The sequence below is a fragment of the Dromaius novaehollandiae genome, chromosome Z, assembly GCF_036370855.1.
Source record: "Dromaius novaehollandiae isolate bDroNov1 chromosome Z, bDroNov1.hap1, whole genome shotgun sequence".
Taxonomy (NCBI): Eukaryota; Metazoa; Chordata; class Aves; order Casuariiformes; family Dromaiidae; genus Dromaius; species Dromaius novaehollandiae.
The window spans coordinates 41,243,542-41,267,582 of NC_088132.1; the positions used below are offsets into that span (position 1 = coordinate 41,243,542).

At 37.9% G+C, this 24,041-nt stretch overlaps 1 protein-coding gene across 4 annotated transcripts in view; it reads right to left on the reverse strand.

Moving 5' to 3' along the window:
- Positions 1-23,639, reverse strand: part of COMMD10 (COMM domain containing 10) — a 111,549-nt gene extending 87,910 nt beyond the window's left edge. For 2 of the 4 annotated variants that reach the window (XM_064501509.1, XM_064501508.1), the window contains exons 1-5: positions 23,492-23,639; positions 23,282-23,372; positions 21,331-21,441; positions 19,340-19,495; positions 561-671 (exon numbers count right to left, since the gene is read on the reverse strand). In XM_064501509.1, the coding sequence (XP_064357579.1) occupies positions 561-671; positions 19,340-19,495; positions 21,331-21,441; positions 23,282-23,372; positions 23,492-23,523 (501 nt within the window). In that variant the 5' untranslated portion in view covers positions 23,524-23,639. The remainder of the gene's footprint in view (positions 1-560; positions 672-19,339; positions 19,496-21,330; positions 21,442-23,281; positions 23,373-23,491) is intronic. The other 2 variants (XM_064501511.1, XM_064501510.1) reach the window with 2 other exon arrangements.
- Positions 23,640-24,041: the final 402 nt, after the last annotated feature.

The following is a 24,041-nucleotide window of genomic DNA, read 5'->3' on the forward strand; positions in this document are numbered from 1 at the left end:
GAATGAAGATCTTTGAAGTGGTGCTTGGCACCAGAACACCACCAGTCACTAAAATCCTTGAATTTAAGGCTTCAGCTCAAAATCTCCAAAGCATAGGTTTTCCATGGCCTTGCATACTGTCATCTTTCATATATATATGTATATACACATATCATTAGCATAGAAAGGTTTCAAGTGATGAATAATACAGGTGTATACATGCTAGAAAGCAGCAAGGAACTAGGCATTAAATGTGCAATAAGTACCAATCACAACAGGTGCTATAAAGATATTTTATAGACATAAAATAACCATATTTCCATGACATCTCTCTATCATCTCACTGCCCAAAGAGCTTACAACACAGTCCACAACCTCCAACCAACTTAACGTGTATGCTAGTACATCCATACTTCACAATCTCAATTGCCTAGCTGTTTAATAGTTTTGTAAAACAGAAATATGAAAAAAAAAAACAGTGAGATATTAATGACGATCAAAAGTTTCAACTGCTGTATCAAAACTTTAAATAAGGCCATGACCGCAATTCATTCTTACTCTGTCAGACGTGCATTTCATACCTTTGAATCTTCATTGCTCACTCCCAGCTCTAGTACAGCTCGAGGAGATTTTAGTTTTGCTTGCATGGACTCGGCCATTTGAAGATTAAGCTGCCATCCAATTGTTTCAAGCTACAAAACACAAATTTAGATTATAATCAGATGCTGCAGAAGCTCTGGGGAGATCAACTTTCGATATCTGTGAATGGTCTGTGTCAGTGAGCATGTCATAAGGCTCTACACAAATGTTTAGCTTTTTTATATCATGGACATTCTGCAGATTCTCCTAGACTCCAAGATAGATTTGCTTCTACCTCCAGTCAAATTTAATAGTTCAAATTGCCTGTGACCACCCAAAATATAGTGACTTAAAATGCTTCAGATCTGCTTGAACCAAACCATAGAACAAAACTAAAGATCCAAAATAAGGTGGAATTCCCCTCTAAGCAAAAGAGGATGGACAAATTTGAGGTTTCCACTTTTATTACATATTTCTTTTGGGGAGAAGAAAAAGTTTAATGAATGGTAATTTCTTAATCAATGGCTCTACTCATGTGTGATCTACCATAGGCAAATGTTAATGACAAAAATAATTCTGTACTGCTTTTTAAATTTTTTACTACTGAAAAGCCAAAAACCAGTCAAGCATGTGAGTAACAGAATTTGCTCATTTTCAACAGAAACAACAAAAAAATACATCTTGAATCACTTTTTAATCATGAATCTAAAATGATATTCAAACATTATCAAGCAATGCCTCATGCATGAAGTAATATGTAAGAACAGAACTACAAGTCTTTCAGGAATTAACCTATCTAGCTTTCTGAATAAAGAACAGGAGAAATCTAGGAGTCTTACCATGTAGCAAGTCAATTTGCACACACAATTTTAATTTAATGCTCACCCTCTGTTAGTAAATATTGTAGCTGAATTGGTAAAATGAAAGTGTGCCACATATCAGTTAATACCTCTTACAGTCCAACAATTCAGTTAAAATCATCAGTAGCACAAAGCCACTCCAGGGATGGTAGGCTGTGAACAGAACAGCAGAGAAGTCGATACTTACCCTGTTTCCTACAGGGACAGTAATCTCTAGATGAGGGACTGGATAGGTAGTGAATGGTGGTAAATATCTTACATGGGCACGGCTCAAAGACAGAGCTTACAAAATGTATTACAACTATACCATTCATATACAACTGCACCATTTATATATAATATCTTGCACACACTTTGTGTATTGCATACATAATACACCAGTTATAATAAACATTGTAAGTTATGTGACGAAGTATACAAACAGGAAAAGTAGGCATCATGATCTATTAGCCGCCAAGACGGTTAAGGAACTTCGCCAAACGCAAACACAGTTAACAGAAAGACACGGAGCAGTCTCAGACTGACTCAGCTACTGCATACAGCTACACATACAGGACAGTGTGAAGAAATTTAGCATGTCAACCTGCAGTCTATCAGCTGCTCTGCAATAAATGTCACTATTAGGGCTTCACTCTGTGGTAAAAATAAGGTAGTTTACACATTAATTAAAAATCAATGAAAAGCATGCTTACAACACAGAAACTGGCACAGCTAACATACTGTAAATATATTCTAGCGCATTTTGTGGTGGGCATATCTCTAAGAACAGTATACATACAGACTAAAGATGCTTTAAAAGACAAATACTATAAATCCTAAAAGCAGATTAATTTTTGGTCAGTTATCTGTTTTGATTTCTTCTAAGCTGATTACATACTGGTTGAAGAAGGTGACGGGGCACTCCCTACCCCACCCAGAAGTACTGCACAATCCCAAAGGGCAGTCACTTCTGCAAAAGGGTTGCTAAGTCAGTCACAATAAGCACAGATGAGTCTGCAAAGCCTTTGTTCTGGCCCATATCTACATTACCTCAAATCTTTCTAGGTTCACCAGCAAATTATGCCAGAAGGAGACAGCCAGGAAAACATTTTTCTCTCCACAAACTTCAACAAAACTAACTAAAGAAATTAGAACGTATACATTTGTTTCTCTAGCCCATGCAGTGATAGAGATCTCGGGACCCTGACTTCCTCTAGCTTTCAGGGCAAGCATAAGAAGATCAGTTCGGTGTGGTTCAAAATCCATAATGGTCAACAGAGAAAGATCCAAATGACGGATAACAGAGTGGCAGTGGGAGCAGTCCAAAGCAGGCAACAGAAGAAAGTACTAGCTGTTTTGATGAAACATCTGCACCTATCTAAACACTATGGCCAAACCTGGAGGTCATGAGCGAGCTCTGGAATTTGATGGCTCCTTGTATTGCAGTCACTGGGGCTCCAGCTGAGCGCTCCTCAGTTGTGAAAGAACTTTTTTTAATCAGTGCTCTAAACACTTTATTGTACTAGCATGGAAACCAAGGCTTAGAGAGGCTAGCATCTTATCCAGGATTACAAAATAATGCCAGCAGAGATAAGAACAATATCCCAGGAAGACAGACTTTCAAGACTTTGCTCTAACTGTTAAACAGTGATTGTGCATAACGTGAAAAACAAACCATCAAAAGCGAGAAGATTCAAATTTATGACTTCTGCTTCATTTTTAACTCACATCTATCCAGGAATATCATAGAGGGCTCAGAACAAACAATATATGTGGCAGCAGATATACACAGTGGTCTGAGTTTGTAACTGAATAGCAGCCATAACTCTTTTTTTAATATTGCTTTACCATAAAGTTACTTTGTTTTTCTATACGAATCATGTGTCTTTTCTGTTTTAAATATAGCTGCATGAGAACAAGCTTTGATTAACAAATAGTATGCTGCCTAAGGCTTCAAAATGGTCTGCCTATTTCTTTTTGTGAAAGGAAACTAGAACACGTGTTTGGCCATAGTCGTGTTTACTTAGAAGACATTCAAGATTCTGAAATATCAATTAACCTTTTGAGAGCAGAGACATGTTTCTGCACAGTGTTTTGGTCAAGGCACTGTATCTGGTAGCCATGAAGTGGTACATATTTTAGGGCCGAGTTCTTCAGAAGATACGAGGAGTGTTATTATTAACAGTTACAGTTATTATTTCCACTTCTGATATAATACAGGTCATAAAAAACAAAACGATGGGAGAGTTTTTATGGTGCCAGAACCTGTGATAACATTCACACTTAGGTGAAAAGCATTTACTGTGGGGAAAATAGTCTCTCTCTAGAACTAGCATGAAAATAAAGCCATACTTTTAGTTACTGTAGACTTTTAGCTTCTTTTCACAATTTCTTATCAGCAGATTAGAAATGTGCAAGCAACGTTAAGGAAAGCTACCTTGTCACTGCAATGATAAATACAGTTGAAAAACATACTATTTAGCTCTGCAACTTGTCACTGATAACTCTGATACTTATTTAACCTCAGGGTTAGGTTTAAAAAAAAAGGAGGGGAGGGGGGATGGAAAACAAGGGGAGGAAAAAATGTAGATATTAAATAAAACCAATAGTAAGTAGGTAAGAAAGTCCTTCAGATCTATTCCATGGACACTACAGCAAATGATCCAGGGCAACTAAAACAGGGGAAGCTTTAAGCTACCCCGTAATCCTCATCTTCACTTTCCATACTAAACAGCAGAGCATAGTATTTTATACATTAGGACAAGCAAATCATTAGTAATCTAACATAGTTATGGTAAAATGTTCGTGTGAAAGTCACCCTCTGCACAGGCCCCATGCACACTTTAGCTTATCCAATATAAGCTTCATGCAAGGTCTCCAACCAAGAGAGGATTTCACATAGCCCACAGAACACCACCTGCAAAATTCACCATTTCTCTCACCACTTAATGCTGTTTGTGTTTTACATACTATTATATTAACCATGCAGGAATCGGCCCACTGGAATCCAGAAGAAAGGCTGGACCGCAGCTCTGAGAGCGAAGGAAGACTGGAGGTCCAGGAGAGACACACGGTGGGGCCTCAACTTGAGGACAGGGAACAGAACTAAAGTCACCGAGAAACTGGCACTGAAGAAAAATGCTGGTAAGGAGCTTAACTGGGGAAAAGAAAGTAAGCGGGAACACTGAGAGGACAGAGAAAACTGAAAGTGGAAGCAGAATTTCAGAGAATACATAAACACCTAAAATGTCTCCCCCAATACTGTCAACTTCAGCCAACCAAAACTTCTGGAGCAGGTCCCAATATTTTTAAGGGGGCTAGAGGAAAAAGGGTTTTCAACTGCTCAGTAGGTGCTGCAGCAGGGCAAGAGGGGATATTTTTCAAATTTGGGTCTTTGAGACATATTGAGATGACATTTACCATCTCTCTCTAGAGCCGTGAGGACTAGAAGCTTGTTTTTAATTTTTAATGGAAAACTAAAGTTTCATATAAATTATCTGCTTCCAGAATGTGAAGCTTTCAGAAGGTCATCCAATAGCAGAATGTGAAGCTTTCAGAAGGTCATCCAATAGCATAATGAATCATTAGAGGAAACACCGGAAATCAGTACTACTTCTCTCAGAGCTCACTGACATGGCACAAAAAGCCTACTACTTAATGCAACGCAAGCAGAATGCCAAAGTACCCCGCAAACCACTATTTTTCCTTCATGGATAATCCACAGTTTGGCACCTATTTGTCCAATAAAAAGTGCTAAAAATATTGATCTCAGAAGAAAACAAGAGTCACAATAAATAAAGTATTGAACCAATAAGAATTACAGTGCGAAAATATTGCTTGAATATATAAAAATCAACGTGATCAGAGTTTTTACAACAGCCAGACATTTAGACAGTTGTGGAGCAGCCAATCACTTTACACCTCAAATTTAATATACTATGAAGCTGTAGTTACTCGACTCAGATTCCTGAGCTCCATTCCCTTGACAAGACTTGTCGCTTTCAGAACAGCTAGCTTTCCCTACATAGAATTAAATAATATGTATTCCATTTCTGCACATACAACCATTTTAGAATACGATAGTTTTTAGTTAATTGAAGACTAAAAGCTTTCTGATATGATTCAGGACACACGCGCAAATGCAGTTAATCAGCGTTACAGACTTAACACGATTCAACAATCAGCTACAGGAAGGATTATGAAGATCCTGGCATATCCATTATTAGAATTCCAGATAAACAAATGACTGTATACATTTCTACAGTGAGAGATAAAAACACTTATCACCATTTAGCAGAGAACAAGAACAAATTTCTTAAAATTAGTTTCATCTTAAAGTGAGAAAAACAGATTTCTGGACTGAATACTTGTTAACAAGTTTGGGTGGAGAATACAGAAGTAGTTCTAAATAATAGCAGTGTTCTGTAATTTTAGGTTTATGGGGGGAAAAAAAAGCTTAAGAAAGTCCACCATAGGCAAGGCATACTTAATGCACGTAGCTTACTATTACTACTAACATTTTCGATATTGCCAAAGGGCTCCTTACATTACAACTTGGTAATGTTTGAAAACCAAATATATCATAACCTAATTTTTTAATAGTTTTGATGACATTTGGAGGATCAGTTTTGAGCATCATTTTCCACTGCTGCATGAGAGAGTTTTTCCATTGTCAGTTGGCTGTGTTTTGGCTTGTCTGTTTGCTTGTTTTAAAACAAAAACAAAACAAAACAAAAACCCAACATTCTTTTTTAGGAAGGAAAAGGTTTTCATTACCCTGAAGTTACCAAGGAACTGCTGAAGCTTTTTAACACAAGTGGTATAGCTTGATTAGAAATTTAAAGCAAACTGAGCTTGTGGCCCACAGCCAGAATTAAAAGCCAACAGGAGCATCCTTTAGAGTAACTAGGTCACGCTGGTGTGAATATTGAGAAGAAAAACATGAACTAAGGAAATTATGGTATATGGCATTAAATCTTATTGATCTAGATCATAATGAACTTATCAGACTGGTCAAATTGGCCTCCAGTGAGATGATTGCTAACTTGAGCAAAACTTTAAACAAATCGTAATATTTCTTTTAAAAATTCAAATGTTGGCACAGATCTGAGACTACTTCTAACAGTACTACTTCTTCTGGTATTAGTGATGCTAAAGGACTTGATTAACATGAACATTCTTATTCTTGGTTTCAGGCACAAAATGCTGTTTTAGATTTGTATAGCAGAGAACTAACATCCAACTCTCCTTAACTATCAACTCAAGGAGTCATTCTAAGGTAATTCACTTGCACTTCTAATTACTTTCCTTCACAGACAGGCCAATTAATTTGAAGACATGCTGAAGCAGTGTAACTGACTCCATTTTTGTGAGCTTTTTAATAACTATATAATAGAAATAGAATGCCAAGAAGAATTTTGTTGACTTATTCTTTACAGGTATCACAAAAGATACCAGTCCACTATGGAAAAGACAGAAGCCCAGCAAACAACTTCAGGAAAACAAACTAGGAAGGTTGCATCGAGACAGAAATTAGTTTCAAGCCCCACTGGTATACAAGCCCACCTCTTCGATTTTATAATACTTTAATCCTTATTTTTAGAAGCCTTTCAGTTCAAAATGAGCTAATATTTGTGACAACTTAAATGGTATTGCACATGAGATTATGCCTTTCATAGCCTGAGAAAAAACTCTGCTTGTTTTTATAAAGCTTTTCCTGTAAGAAAATAAACATGCATGTGCAATGGTAGTATTATAACATTATCCAGAGTTATATTCTCCTCATCTATTTCTACCAAATAGTGGATGACTTTATCAGCATGTTACAGAAACGTTACCAGTTTACTTACAACTAGAACTACTGTTACTGGTAAGCTCAGCTTCACTACTTCAACGCTGGAGTGCCCACTTAGTTACAAGGCTGCTTTAATTCACAATCTAAAGTAAATATTCGTAATTTAGGATTCCAAATTCTAAACTTCTACTGTGAGAAAGTTAAGAATAGTTAACTTCATAGGAGATCATGCAACAGTACAGCTTGATTTATATATTAACAGATAGTAGCTTGGAGGAGAAACCACCCATGCTTCAGAAAGTAGACTTATGATAGCTGGAGAAATAAGATTCAAGAACTACTTTCTAACAGTACCAGCAGAGGCAAAAACTACTAGATATTTTAAAGATGGAGCCTGAGAACTTTAGAACAGGCAGGACATGATGTGGCTGCTTGCAGTAACAGGGAAGTTGAACAACTCATGTCTCTTCCCACAGATACTTTAGAAATAAACCTACTCTGTTCACAAAAGCAACAATTACAGATGAAAAAATCTATTTAAATCAGTATTAACAAATAAAATCAGAATCTTTTGTTTTAACCTAGAAACTAATTCACTCATTTTAGCTAATTTTTCCCTCTAATTTCAGAGGAACAGTCCAACTTTAAAGGTGAAAACATTTCCTAGAAGAATCTGAAATAGTTGTTTATATAATTTAAGGCATCTGTAGTATTACTGTCACTGAAGCTGTTATTGAACAGTGACGTGAGAGATAACGGGCTATGAAAGACGTCTTCAGCAAATCCCTTTCTCATATGATTATAATAGCACATATCACACTGACACAAAACATTTAAGAATGTTTTTCAACTAACAAAATACTTTCAGGAAATTAAATCACCTGGTAACAGAACAATCTTTCAAGCGCAATTTTTTTCCACTTACAAGACATTTATTTTAGCTGTTCCAATCGAATAACCTTTATGCATATAAGAACGCGAGTATGACTCTTTTCACCCACGCTTTTTGAAAGGGTGACTCCCATAGTTCCCCTTCCATTGAAGGTCAAGCATTCCCCATTTCATTGTAGTAAAAGAAAAATCAACGAGAATTCTGGCATATTAAAATTTTGGGGGTTCTTCCCCTCATCTTTCAATAATCAAACTAGCCAAAATGTATACTAAATGGTAGCTGCATACATGCACACTTTTCAACGCACCCGTCATCTAAAGGGAGTGTTGTAACACCTATATATGGAAGTAATAAACTACCTACCAGCTTGGTACGGGTGACAAAGGATGAAAGGTGCATTACATGTTAACTAAAACATTGGTCTACAGTGCACTACTCTAACTTGAGACCTGTGTAATCACACCAGTGTAAAACTAGAACATGGCACCAAACCAGTTCCATCATGCCTGCTCTGTAAAACGTGCAGCCTAACATCCCAGTTCAACTCTCCATCAGCCCATTTAGTACTGGAGAATCAAAAGTCGTGATAATGTCATTTTTGCTGAACATAATAATGATACCTGAAGACAGTTTACACAAGAGGCCAAGAATGAGAAAACGTGTCTGACTGAACTTTTTTAAGAGCTCCCCCAGTTACTTTAACAAAAGAAGGTTAGTTCAGGGGGGATACCATCAGGATGAAGCCAAAGTGTGCTCAATACAGCAAACAAATATTAAAACAGAAAAAGGTGCACATTTTTAAGAGGAAGATAACCAGTTACAGAAAAAAAATCTGCCAATCATTGCAGGTAGATTCTTCGTCACTGAAATTTTTTGTAATAAGGAAGAGATTGTTTCCTGCAAGATAAGCCCTAGATCAAACAAGAGTTTGCTTAGTTTCCGACTGACATGAATCTCCAGCACTGTGGGTGGGGGGAGATGACTGGCATAAACACATCAATGTCTACTCTTAATTATTGCTATTGACTTGTATTAAGGTGGCATGAACATCTTTGAAGGAAACTTCTAGCAGGTAACAGCAATTACCCATTGTGGCGGACAGATGAATGAATTATTTGCCTTAAACATTTCTTGGTGCATGGGGTGCAGGCAGGCCACAACCCCGAACAAGCCATCTGTCCCTGGCGGAAACAGGACTGGGCTGCTGCAACTCCCCGAGATGGTCTCCCTGCGACCACCCAGGACACACCGAGCCTGCACTGAATGAGACCACAATCAGGCAGAGATTTTGGGATCTGGACTGTAAATTATTGACCGTTTTTAGCACAACTTCTATAAAACCTGCTTGGCATGAGTGGCTAAATTTGCTGAAGCCTTAGGCCGCACTCCCTAGTACAGTGAGAAAGGGCCCAGAGCTGGTGCAGGCGGGAATGAGAAGGGAGTTACCAGCAATTTGCATTCCTGTGCACTGCTGAAACAGTGCTAATTGCTGGAGTTATCGCCTTCTTTGTCAGGACCTTGAGAGCTAATGGCTGGACCCAAGAATGGAGACACACCTGTCAGCAGAAACGGCAACAGTAAACGGCCTACCTAGGGACAGTGAGGAGACCCAATAAGGAGCAGGAGACCCCAGACCCAAATATTACTATTGGTCTGAACTACCACGTGAGGGGTGGGAAAACTTAATTTGAAAAAGCTATAATTGCCGAGGGATTTCTTTGTTTGGCCCCCTCTTGCCCCCCCTCTCGCTCCCTCTCTCGGCCCTCGTCCCTCGCTCTCGTCCCTCGCCGGAGGCACCCAGCTTGAGCTGTGATTCGAACGGAGTCAGCGGAACATCATCGGCCTCGGAGTGGTGGTAGCTAGCTTCCTCTCTCCTTTTCCAACTTTCTCTATCTTTTCCCCTTACCCTTGTTCTGTTCCCCTCTTCCCTTTGCCTCCCCTTCGCTTTTCCCCCACCTTTTCTCTCCACTTCGTGGAAAGTAAAGTTAAAAGGTTGTACAATATTTGACCAGATTTAGCGTCTTAATCTCGTCCTTGGGATCATAACGAAACCCCCCCCGATATTGGATCGGGACACCCATGAAAGTTAGTGGATTATTCTTCAAATGCAAAAATATTTCCAATTTATTTACTAGCTAAGTAATAATATCATTTGTATGCTCCCACTAATACAATCTGTGTCACCTAATTTCTTTAGAGAAATGACCTATGATCTACTGTTTACAGAAAGCTGCACGAGGCCATACGGTAGCACACAGTTAAGAACCACTTTCTAATGTTTTATTGCATCTGGAGGAAAGACTTTAGAACTGAGTAAACTCTTAGCTGAAATTGAACTTAGGCCCATTATTTTGATTTATATAAGAAGCAGTGACAGAAGGAAAAATAAAACTGAAGTCCTAGAACTCAGGGAGAGGGAATTATGATGGTATTTTAGAAAAAAGACAGAGTTTTAAAATATATATATATAGCGATTTCAATATCTCATGTACCAAAGGCAACCAAATCATCTTTGAAACTCATTTTACTGATTATTATTTTCCAAGACACTTAAGTGACAATCTGCTCAGAGGTGGCCAGCTTCTATATAATGCACTAAGAATAAGCAATACTTAGAACTCAAGTATGATTAACTAGTGCCCACTCAGAGAGATAATTACCATCAAATATGCATACAGTTTTGCAAAGTTTCTGATTGTAGTCCTCTACTACATCTTGAAGAGCAAAGAAAAAACCCTAAGGAATACAATATTTTTTAAAATCTGTCCCCCTACTGTATAAACACACCTCAACTCAACCACAGTCCAGCGGATCTTTCATTGTAGAAGTACCTTGACAAATTCACCTTTCTCAGCGGTGTGCAGAAACAGACAAACCAACAAACCAGCCACTTCTCATACACCCAAGTGCCCCCCTCCTTTTTTTTTTTTTTGGGGGGGGGGGGGTACCTGCACATTAAATAAGACAAAAACTACATACACAATACCTATATAGAAAAATTACTATCAAGTCTACAAAGATGCCATATAACAGTGCTCACTGATTTTGTTTCTCCTTATTATTGAACATCTGACTCCAAACTATCCAAATACTGCTTTCAAAACAAGTTTTCAATGGCATTAACCACTGCTGCCTCTCCCTCTACCTCCTTGCCTTGCATCCAAGCTCTGGCTTCTCAGTAGATCCGTGTCCCTCATCCAGTCACCACCTTCTTCCCAACCATCTGCCCTGTACTACAGTCCTCACTGCCCAGCAAACTCCAGTCCTCTGTAAATCCCACCTGTGTTCAGCCTCCAGCTTTCAGCTTCACTCTGTCCAGGCCCATTCAGGCATTATCTAGCAGGACAGAGGAGCTGCAAAGAGCCGCAGGGCACACCTCAGGTTTGCTCTGCACATCTTAGATCCCCCAACACAACTTTCCCTAACATCATCAGTGACATTAAGAGGTAGAAAACAAACCAAAATTAACAGCAGTGAGTGTTTTAACGTTGTAAGTTGGGAGCTTCAGCTTATAATTAACTCTAGAGAAAGCAATCAGAGCAAGCCAAGAAGCCAGTACCTCAGTCATTGCTCAGAGAGGATTTGACTGTTAAGCCTTCACCATTTTAAAAATAGAAATACAGACTGAGGCTCAATTCTATACGGAAAATCTGCACAAGTTACCTATCTAAAGTCATCTTTTGGGAGAAGAAAATTAACTGAACTCTTCATCCAGGAATGGCTCTCTCCTAGTATTAATTTTGTTTGATTTACTATTTTTGCCTGCAATTTTAAAGTCATATTATTCTTTAGCAAGGCTCATCTAGCACTTATGCCAGGTAAAGTGACAGTTTTCAGACTGCTGAATTCAATACCCATAACAAGAAAATCCATTTTTTAAATCTTTGAATTTAAAAAAGAAATAGCAACACACCAAAAAGTATCAGTGCACTTCAAAAGAGAAGAAACAAAAGTAGTTTGACATGGATTTGGTACAGAACTCTAGTGCAGAACTTCAAAAGATGTTTCCTTATCTTTAGTTGCTGGAGTATTTCATCTTTACAAGCATATTAAATGAAAAGCAGCTAGCTTGATAGCAAAGAGAACAGGAGTATGAGACAAATATTAGAATCAACATTCAAGTTTCCAATACCCTAATATATTTAGAGATTCACTTAGAGCTTGAGTAAAACAATACTTTAACTCTTACACTATCTGAGGAATTTCTGGACATAAAGGGGCAGGTAAAATGGAGTGAAAATATGCACCAGTCTATGAGCACTTACACTGAAAAGATTTCTAATAATTCTTTGGCTCTTTTATCAAGTAGAAAAATGTACAGCAAGATCCAAAGGTTGGAAGATGAAGTTAGACAAATTTTAATCAAAAATAAGGCAAAAACATTTCTAAACCACAAAAAACACCCTAGAAATCATCAGTCATTTAAAGCCTTGAAATGACAACTGGCCCCCCATTTCAAAAGCTGTTTTATATGTTAAAGAAAAATTATGGTTTGTATTATATAGGAAGTCAGACAAGAGAAGCACTGGACTCCTTTTGAACTTTAAATTATGCTATTTTACCTGTAGGAACAAAACAAAGGTTTCAGGTGTTTTTAAACATGTTTGAAGCATAACTTCTTTTAACCTTTATCATTTACACTTTCTTAGCGGGGGATGGAAGGGGGTAAGAAGGGTAGGAAAAAAACTCTTATGAAAGAAAACAACCAGTAAATCAAAATAGGAATTCTTGGGGGATACTGAAGTAGTACCTAAAAATTGTAAATAATGATAATATCCACTAATGGAAAGTTGGATGAGTGGAAGATTAAACAGAAATGGTCATGCTGTAACTAGCTATTAAAGTAAATCTCAGTAGGTATAAAACTACATCTTTATTACATCTTTAATCATTCATATTCTCTTTGCCACCATCTGTGAGGGCATCAGATAACACAATCAGGTTCACAGTTCATTGTGACAATGTCCGCGGAGAAGACACTGTCTTTGGTGCCCGTTAGTCACTGTAAGAATGACAAACGGAACAAAGACAAACAAGAAACTGAAAGATATTTGCTTTCTCTTCGCAGAATAAGGAAGAATATCACTCACACATTTCTCCTGATACCAGAAATTTTCCAAATAAGTTAATATTTATATATAGAGCCCCAATTCTGTTCTTGCTCATCATAACAACTTTAGAATGCTTCAGAGAAGTAATTCTATAGATTTGCCACAGTTCAGCACAGGGGAATACAGTATATTCACATTACACATATACACCTCAGCAAGAAGACCAATTTCTGAGATAACTACCTTTAGAATTTTTCCCATATGGGTTCAAACAGCCAGACAAGATACAGAACTGACAGCTCTGACAAGAGTTTTAGGTATGTAATTTCACTAGTTGCATTCCCACACATCATTATATTAAGTAACACTGCACGAACACTATAAAAAAACACTTTTCTTGCCTGGCAACACAGACCTGGATCTTCTTAAATTAAATATATTTTAAAGATATCATGAATAGTTTTCCAATCCAAGAAGTCTATGAGGAATTTGGCTTGATTGTCCTTTTAAAAGACGACAGATTTACATCAGTTACCAAAAAATCACCTGTATTATGTTCTCTAAAAGTTTTTTTTTTAATCAATAGAATCAATGAAAAAAAAATATCCATGAGAATTCAGAGTGAACTCTATTAAAAAGCTGGCTTTCCTTTGCAGAGAGAAAACAAAAAGAAGTACCATCATTCCAATTGCCTAACCAATTGTATTATATTGCAGAAATGATATAATAAAGGGATAAAGACTCAAAGAACCAATTAATGCAACAGAAGAAGATACATAATTAAAAACCTTGCACAGCTGAAGAGCGAGTATACCTCACTAAAGAAAAAGGAGTAGTAAGAAAATAAACACTATTAAACACAGCCTTAATTTCACTCCACAGCTTTTATTCATCTCTCCTGAGACAACCTCATGGCCAACTGAGTGGCACAACTCCAACAAACTCTGAAGATGTAAGTTTAGAAGGGAAAAAAAACCTTTCTTCCAACAGGCAGAATTAGCGTTCAACATGCCACAGAGAAGCTGGTATTCTTCACCCAATCAGTACTCTGGGAAATACCTGCTTCGTAGCACTAACATTCAATTTGGGTTTTCATCCCAATGAAGCTATTGGCCAGTGCATTACCACCTACGTTTATTGCATACAACTTATATATCCAGAATTTATAACACTAGCTTTTATCCAAACTGTAATTTGCGAGCAAGAAGAGAATTTGGTCTAAGAGAAACATAATAAACATGTAGACACGAATGAAATACCTGTAAGAAATTACTTTCCCTAATAACTAGCAGTCCAAATCTAAGCATTGCTGCAGGCCACTGGATGCAATGGCCCATTCTCCCTAAACAGTGGTGAACCAAATTAATGAGTAATATTATCAATTAATGATCACGGACAGTCAGATACCCACTAATTTTGACTATGAATTAATAATTTATCAGTTCTCCCTTCAACTTCCCACATTTGAAGTGCAAAACATTGTGACAAACCCCTACAGTACAAGAAGGCTCAGGAGAGATGGGCTAGGACAAGGTGTCAATGAAGCGCAGGGAATAATGTAGGGTGTGACTGATCACAGCTGTTGCAAAGAAAGCTGACTTTATATGTCAACAGCAAGGGGGACAGGAAAGCGGCCTTTGTTTTAGATAAACAGCTATGTCAGTTGAGTGGATCAACTGACCACATTCCAATTGAGTGGATCAACTGGTGTACATGTTTCTTTTTCAGTTCATCAAAAGAGTGTGAATATCTCCTCAAGTTAGCCAGACCAGCATGGAGGGGAATGTACAGGTGGCTCTGCCCAATATAGAATATAAAAACTGAACAACTAACAAAAGAATTTCAAAGAAAGTGATGGGCTTGAGCTGGTTTCCACCCACATACCCCTTCTCAGCGACTGGGGACACCCAGCATCATGACAGTGAACATATTATAGACACTGGTAATGGAGATCACATTTGCATTGTGATTTAACTGTATATTACAATTGCTATATAACTTACACTTGTATTGTGATTTCAGTATATTGCTGTATCACTCTGCTACATCAAAACTCCCGTGTAATATATTCAAACAAGTAAATTTTGATATTAAACATTACACTCTCCATGTGTGGAATATCTAAAAGAACCTGGCCAGAGAGCAGACATTAGTAATAAAGGAAATGGTCAAACATTTTATGTTGTCTTAAAACACAAATGAGACAAATCAGTGCTTGATCTTTTCATATCTATGCTACAGAAAACAGATTTATTTAATAGCAGCTTCCTCTTAATACTGCCACAATATTGCACTTGCAAGTACTGGATGCCAGGAGAGACCAGAAATTGTTTTGCCACTTGGATTTTAGCAAAATAGTTTGGAAAGCCAATAAAATGCCAATATGATCTTTCTTGGTTACATTATGTGTAATGCCTTCTATGCAGTCTCCCCTGAACACCTTCTCATGCTGGAGCAGAACTAGCAGGACCTCAATAATACTAACCACCCTGACTCTGATTCTACAGTCAAATGCAGATGAACAACCCCACGGATGCATCCACTAAAGCCATTGCAAAGAAAATTCAGAGTTGATAGAAGTACACTAAAGCGTGGTGAGGAAAAGCATGAAATATTCATATATACTCTGAATTCTAAATTGATATGTAATCCTGCACACAACCTGGACAGGTCAGTAAAAGGCCATATTAGATGTGCAGTGACAAGCAAAAAGCCTGTGTATATTTTTGTGTGTGTCTGTGTGTTTTAAAGAGCATACAAGAAAAATTTTTTATTACAAAGCCCCTGAATAAAACACTAATATTCCAGGTAAGCGCATATCATATTCTACTCACATGAGTTTCTTGAAAGTATAGCAGATACAGAAGTCAGAGACAGATAATATGAAAGATTACAAGCAGGAGAGACTTTCATAGGATGAGAGAGTGAGGAATCACATACTGTGTTGCTTAAAAAGAAAACAAGAATGAACACACACACACAAAAAAATAGTTTAAGAAACCGGAGTAATACTACAAACCACAAGTTCTTCATCTTTTTTCATAAAAATAAAGAGATATCTGTTAAAAATCAAAAGATCAGTGGGTATACAGATTGAAAAAAAATATGAATCCGTATCTCTTCAGGAAATCTCATTCAGGTGGTGAAAAAACAAATCAGGCATGTATATAGACTGAAACCTCCAGGTTCAATATGTAGAATATTTCACAAGTGATAAACAGTCAGCTTTTAGGGTATAAGAAGGCTTCTAAGCAATGAGGTGAAGCAGAAGTTGCCCTCAAACAAGCTACTACATAACTAGAGGATTACATCTATATACTTTCATCCAAAACATGTAGTGCAGTCCAATGCTAAAGGCAGGATACACAATGAACAGATTTTCTGATCTAGTACAGCCACACCTATATTCCTAAAATTTGAATCTCTAACAAAACTACAAGACACACTCTTGACCAAAAAAAAAAATCATTGTGAATCCAACTTCAGACACATATAGAGCATGAATAAATCATCTTTAAAAAAAAATATCTTTCAAGATTATGTTGTTGGCAATTATGCAACAGAACTGTCATATTTCCTTGGCAATTAACAGAAATGTAGCACAGCAGAAATTTGTACATAATATTGCTTCTATGGGAGAAGTTACTGGCACAAATTAGGAACTCCATGCATCGTGAAGACTTCCTCACACGCCACATTTTTATATATGGCCATGTAAACAAGTAAATGTGTAAGTTACCTATACACAGAGCACATTCATAGGACCAGTTGTTTTAACAAAAGTTACACATGCATATGTTGCAGATAGTATTAATAACTAGATATGCATCTCTTCTTTTAAACAAAGAAATTAATTTAGTCTCAGAATTAATCTTAAAAAAAATCTAAAATCTAAAACTAAACAGACAAATATTCACCTCTAAGTATCTTTCAGGATTCCAACTTTTTTACTTTAACTCCAGAGATGCTGATGAGAGTTTACCGGAAGTTTGCTACTAGAACAATATATCATGAATAAGAGAGTATTTTTTCCTCCATACCTCAAGGTACACAAATAAAGCTCAGAAAACATGCAGTATTCTGCAATTATTATAGATTAAATGAGCAAATAATAGAAGTATCATGCAGTCATTTATTGCATTCATAAGACATCAACTATCTAAGGAGACTGCAAGTTCTCCTTCCATTACCCCACTTCATTTTTTAAACACTCTCTGCTTAGGTGCCTTGTTAGCTGAATAAATACTTTATTTAGCAATTAGTTCTGTGGATTTAATTCCTTGGCCAAGGAAAAGCTCTCCTGAACTTCACAGTTTTTCACTAAAGTCTACAGATTAAGTCTTTATAGGTTTTTGAAACAAACTGAGAAAGTGAATTCAGGAAGTTCAAATTCAAATTACTCCTTCACAGCTACATTCACACCCAACCCAACTTGACATCCAGGGTGGAAAAAAATATCAGTGACAATGACACTTAAGTGTATGTAGAGGCACACACCTATAATTAAAGCTGCTTTCATATTAAAGAACAAGTAAATTTCATTAAGGTACTTTTTTAGGAGTCGTTTTCTTACAAGCTTAACTAGAAAAGACAGTTTAAAGCTTGTTTATAGAGGATGTAGCAAAATGCAATTTCACTACATGTTAGATGGTGGTGAAGCCACAGAGAATCTCAAAACGTAAACCCCAATGCACATGAGAAGCACTGTATTTTGCAGGACTCGTACAAGACTACAGACAGAAATAAAGCAATGTCATAGAACAACCACAGATGCACATGGTACTAGTTTCAGCACACATAGAACTCCAAACAAATGACGAACAAAGGTGTTTTAGTTTTGCATTAGTTTCTCAATACATTGAGGAGCTGGCAGCAAACTGGCTCATTGCACAGTGCAGATAAAGAAAGTTCTCAGGCGGCTGCTTTGCAACGTATCTTCAGAACTACCTTCCATTTCTGCACATATATGCTGTATTCTAAAGAGTTAGCTTCATAACCTTCTGTAGTTTCACTTGATTTTCAAATGACTTGCCTCCTTTCAAAGAAAGTCATACTTCTATATTCTCATCAGATCTCTTAGCATTTAAATTTTGGGACTTCTGTGATTGGCGCTGCCAAATATTACTTTAAAAAGGCAGGCCACAGTATCATGAGAAACTGATTTTTGTGCACCTACACTATCAGTCACCTACTCAGTTGGGTTCATGAGTTAGTATAACGGTACACACTGTAGTTTTATAAACTATGTGCTTAAAACTGCACAATTTTACACAGTACTGAGTTTAAATATCTTTAGCTTCTACCAAAGGTATCTCATCTTCTCCAAATGTGCATTTTACACCTAAAAGTTTAAAATCTGCTGCTGTAAGTTATGTTTTCTGTTTTTCGCCAGCGTATTACGTGTTCCTTATCTATCTAGTTTATTCTGTAAGCAAATTTTACTAACTAAACTATGAAAATAAACTAATTCTTATCTGGATAAGATATATAGCAATGATGAAATAAAGCAAGAATAACGAAGTCAGTCTTTCACAATTTTGTTGAACCATGTGACTCTGAAATTGGTATGTTCTGTGTACACCTCCTACATGGGTGAAGGCTTATTAGGAATCAACAGAGGATGTGTTATACTTGCTTATAGACGTATACATTCATGGCTAAAGATACAACAGGCCAGACTTTCACAGCATATATCAAAGGAGAATTTTAACTAGTAACAGGCACATATGAAATGAGATTATGCAACAGTAGAAAAGTTTTCCAAAGATATCTTACCAAATGCACTATCCAACCAGATTACAAAATCTTAAGACATGGGAGTTCAGATACACACTTTAATTACAGAGAATTAACCAATTGCCACCCATGTGCCAAAACACTGCAACTGTCCATGTGCACATTTTATCCTTGCCCTACTGTAAAGCATGTTCACAAACACCTACAAATGATATTTAGGTTACATTACTTAGCATTGCCAATAGCACACATACAGTCAAGTTCCAACCGTTACAGCAGCTCAGCTAACATAACATCTCTACAAGACAAAAGAATTTAATTGCCCCTGACTGCATCTATCCATGATCTACTAGGTATTCTTTTTCATTTTTTTGTTACCTTGGCTTGTCATGAAGTTTGCACCTCAATTTAAATCCCTCACTTTAAAACACAGCTATACAGATTTACCTTCTTTTAGAAAAATTTGTACCTTCTGAGGGGTCAAAACCCTCTGCCTGAACTTTTCAATCGTATCTTGACCTGCAGCTGCCCATGCACTGGCAAATGCTTCTGCTTTGTCTTGATCGAGGTGAATGCTTTGCAGCTGCTGTTGCAGTGCAGCAGGCTTCAAATTATGATAGACTGCCTGTTAAAAGAAAAAATAACTGCTATTACAGAAGTACTGTTCTACAAGTTGTGCCAGATATATTTCATCACAGATGGCCTCCACATTCACACAAGATTTTTACTAGCAATACTACTGTGAGACTGGAAAGATCCTGTTCACCTTGATCCTCTGAGAAGAGAGAAGGGTACAGCTATCCCAGTTCCCTCTAGCTGTAATATTACAAATGAGTCTTCTCAAGATGTACAAATTATGAAAAACCCATAGGTGAATCTGAGTAATAGTATAACTATATGTTTTCACTGTAGGTAATGCCAAAGCAGTTGTCACTACAGACAATGGGGCTTTGCAGTCTACCAAGACCACGAAGAAAGGACAGCGTTTCCAAATTCACATCGTTCAAGAAAGCTTTAACTATACGGTAATATATGTACCCTGTGAAGGCAGGTGCAGTTTGCCAAGAAAGGTGAGTTAGCTATTACCTCCATATAAGTATTGATTTTGGTGATAAACACTCCATGTCATATGCTGACCTCCCCTTTCAGGGCAGGACACCATCACGTTCAGAGAGGAAAGAAACCCTCCCCCCCCCCCCCCCGAAACAAAGACCATGCAGTCATCTTAGGTTGTCTGTGATAGGACCACAGATCGAAAGGCTATTAAAAATATTATGCTCTGACAGAAGAAGCAGGTACTCTAAAGAGAAGATGTCTGTCAGGCAGAACATAAGAATCCTTATACATGAGTTATTCCAACCAGGAATCTTCTTTGGATTGACAGTATTTACCCTTTCATTTTCTTATGCACAAGAAATGCAGGACCTAGAGCAGACTCAACTGCTTTTCCTATTCATCTCCAATGACTGCAAAAATGAAGCAGTCCAACGAAAATAAGAGCAGTGAAGACAACAGGTAAATTAGTTGTTTGGTTGAGATGAAAATTCAGAATTCCAGTCTGGATGCAACCTCAGTTTCAGTTTTAACTTTTTGTGGCTGGGAGGTATGGGGAAGACTGTTTAGTTTGTTTTCTCTTTATGTATGTATATATTTGTGTATATACATATGTAATATGTTAACAAAGCGAATGAATCATAAACTGCCATGTGCACTTTTGATGAAATATTTGTTTTCTACATCAGAAAAAGAAGCAAAAAGTCATATGCTCAAAAAATGGCAAGGAAGGATAAAATTCAAATCCCATAACAAACTTATCTGAGTTAGTATGCACACCCTGACAAGACCTTTAGAAATGCACAGGATACACCTACTACACTTGTATGGAAATGGATGGATAACATTCCAGCTGTGACCATTTAAGAAAGAGCCCACACCTGTGTAGTTACCATATTTACTGTGTAATACTTTGGCTTCCCATCTGAGCGGCGGACTACTAGCTAACCACAGCAGAAACAAAAAACCTCTTCCAGTACAAAATATTTAGCTCTACACCATGCAGTCACCTCCTCATTCAAACATCAGAGATGCGTTATGTGGCTCAATAATAACGCAAATATTTTTCTTATAAGAGTTAAAAAAATGCATGGAGAGATTGCTTAGGATTAATAAAAAGAAAGACAGTATCTCAGTTTTCAATATTTCTCTCGCAGTCATGCAAAGCTGGTTTCCACCATCTATATTTACGTTAGTCAGAATGTCACTCCACGAATGCAGTTAGTCCAATTCAAATCAGTAATGTATGCAAACAAAAGCAGTAAAATCAAGCCATTAAAACATACAGAGTATACTAGAGATGCATGTTTTTAGAAATACCTTTTCTAACTTGAATTCTATATTTTTGAAATGTACAATCTGATAAAATGATATATCTACCAATTCATAATGACAGAAAACAGGTACCTGTTCCAAAATGAATGATATTGTTTCAAGAACTAGATGAAGATCCTGCTTTTCCAATGAAAAAGCTACTTGAAGTTTTTCTTCCTCCTCTTCACTGAAGCTGCTTTCAGCCTGAAGTACAGAAATGGTTACTCCTGACATTCTGCTTAGCCACCGAAAACACATTTGCCACAATAAAAGCCTTCTCCCCATTTTTATAAAAACAGTGGTTATCCAGTGGTTTCTAAATGGAAGCAACAAAGGAAATCCTTTTTCCAACAGAAAAATACAATGTTATTCATTTTCTTGGAAATCAGAATGAACTTCTCATGTGATCTTGTGGGCTTTCATTAAAATTTTCTAAATGCATCAGAAGAATATGCTTTCTCCCTGCTCTTGAATAAACAGAGCTACTAAGCAAACACTTATCTTTTGACTACATCAGATCTGCAACATCCTTTTATGAATAAAAATAAGAAGAAAAAGAAGTGCACTACTCAAATCAGAGTAGTGAAAAAAACAGAAGGCAAAATTTTAGTTACATATGCTTCTTCCACTCTGGATACTGACATTTTTCTGTTTTGAAAACTGTCCATGTTGTTATAAAAGAAATAAAAACAAAGGTCTTATATAAGTTATTTTGAAAGTCAGATTTGAACATAATCTATAGTGTACTGTATTATTAAAGATTACTGAGAAAGTAATGTACTGTACATTTAAATATAAGAAACCATATTTATTGTATTACAGTAAATAATAACTTTAAAATCGATACTGTAATCTTTTAAGATATAATTATTAATAAATCTATGCTACAGACATCTAAGCACCATATTTAGACCACTTAGCAATCCAAAACTGCAAAGCTACACAAAAAAGCAATTGAGCTGTCTGAATAAACAAAATAATGCAAGTATACAAAAGCTTCAATGGTCACACTGTTTATAATAAGAATATCAAAATGGAAATATTACTTGAATCATCAGCTACTAGAAGGAAACGCAAGCTCTGATTATCTGCTTTGTTAAGCCAAGTAAGTTTATTTAAAGTTTCCAGCAATTCCACATGCTGTAGGGTCAGACACTTTGGAAAGGACAAAGTGGACGATTCCTGAAATTAGTCTTTTCAACTCATTTCATTCACTCAAGTCCAATTCATATCAATAGCGATTAGCTACTTTTTAACTACTCGATATCTGTTTAGTAAATTGGTGACACTTTCCAACTATTAATGAGCTACTATTCATTCAAAACAATTAAGAAAACCTTCTGCAATAACTGTAGCATCCTAGCTAGTAATTTTAGTGGGGGGGGGGGAAAGTAATTCAATCAAATAAACAAAACAACCCTTATTAGAGGTCATAATTCTGAGACTGTAAGTTTGTATTTTCTATTTATACTACTCCTAACTTACAATATTTTAACTTTGTGTGTGTGCATGTACATACACATGCAAAAATAAGCCAAACTTTCCTTTTCTCTCTGTGTATATGCATTTTTTCTAAACACAAAGCAAGAGAACACACAAAAACTGACACTGAATGATATAAACTATTTCATAAAGCTGAAAGAAATTTTCAACCAAATCACTTCTGCTTTAATGTTTCTTTCACAGTTCTCCCTGCAATTTTTAGTTCCACACAGGTTTCATCTGTTTGACTTTTGGCACTACATAGTGAAACCGACAACTGATTTTATTTCTATCACGCAAAACAGAAACCTTGAACGAGAACACCCGTAAACATGACAAAAACATTCATTACAGAGTTCTGGACTTTGTTTTTAACCTCGGTTCTACAGATGACTTTGGCCTAAGGAGACACAGCCCGCCGAGGGCTCCCACCTCCCCCCGGTCCCGCTGCGCCCACGGGCGCCACGCGAGGCCCCTAGCCCCAAAACGCCCCGGCCACCGCCGCCGGGCCCCCCAGTACCCCGAAACCCCCCGGTATCCCGGGCCCCCCCGGCCCCCCGACCTTCAGGTGCAGCTTCTGGAGGAGGCGGGAGAGCAGGCGCGGGAAGCGGCCCGCCGCCACGGCGTTCAGCAGCGACACGGCCTTGCGGATGCTGCGCGAAAGCAGAGGCGGAGGTCAGGCCCGCAGGATGCCCCGACCCAGCCGCCCGCCCGCCCCAGCGCCGGGCACCGCGCCCCGGCCCGCCGCCGCCGCCGCCAGGGCCCTCGGTACCTCTCAGTCTCCGGGACGATGGGCGCCGCCATGGCTGCCGCTGCGGCCCCGCCCCCGGCAGCGACCGACGGGAGCTCAGCGGGGCCAAGCGGCGCTGCCGGCGCGGGTGGCGCCCGGGGGGTTGTGGGTGGGTTTGCACGACAGCAGCGTTACGGCAGGTGGTGCCGGAAGGCGGAGCAGTGGCGGTGTGAGCGCTGCCTCCTCTGCGCCTGCGGGACAGGCAGGCGGATGAGGAGCAGGGGACACCAGCGTATAAACCTTGTTTTCCTGGGAAGCCGAATAAAAAGAATAAAAATCTTTTGAATGTGACTGTAAACGTTTGTAAGGGGTGGCCCCAAGCGTTAAGGGTAATAAATCACGACTCAGGGAAAGGCTGGCATTTTCTTGGTACACCGTAAAGAAATGTGTTACACACACTGGAAGCCTGGCTCTGTTGCAGGGGACAGTTTTGCTATTGCCTTCAACAGAACCGGGATTTCCCCAGGACACTTGAAATGATAATAGCTGTTTCAATAAACTCTGCCTTAAGAACCAGCTTCAGGAAAAGAGG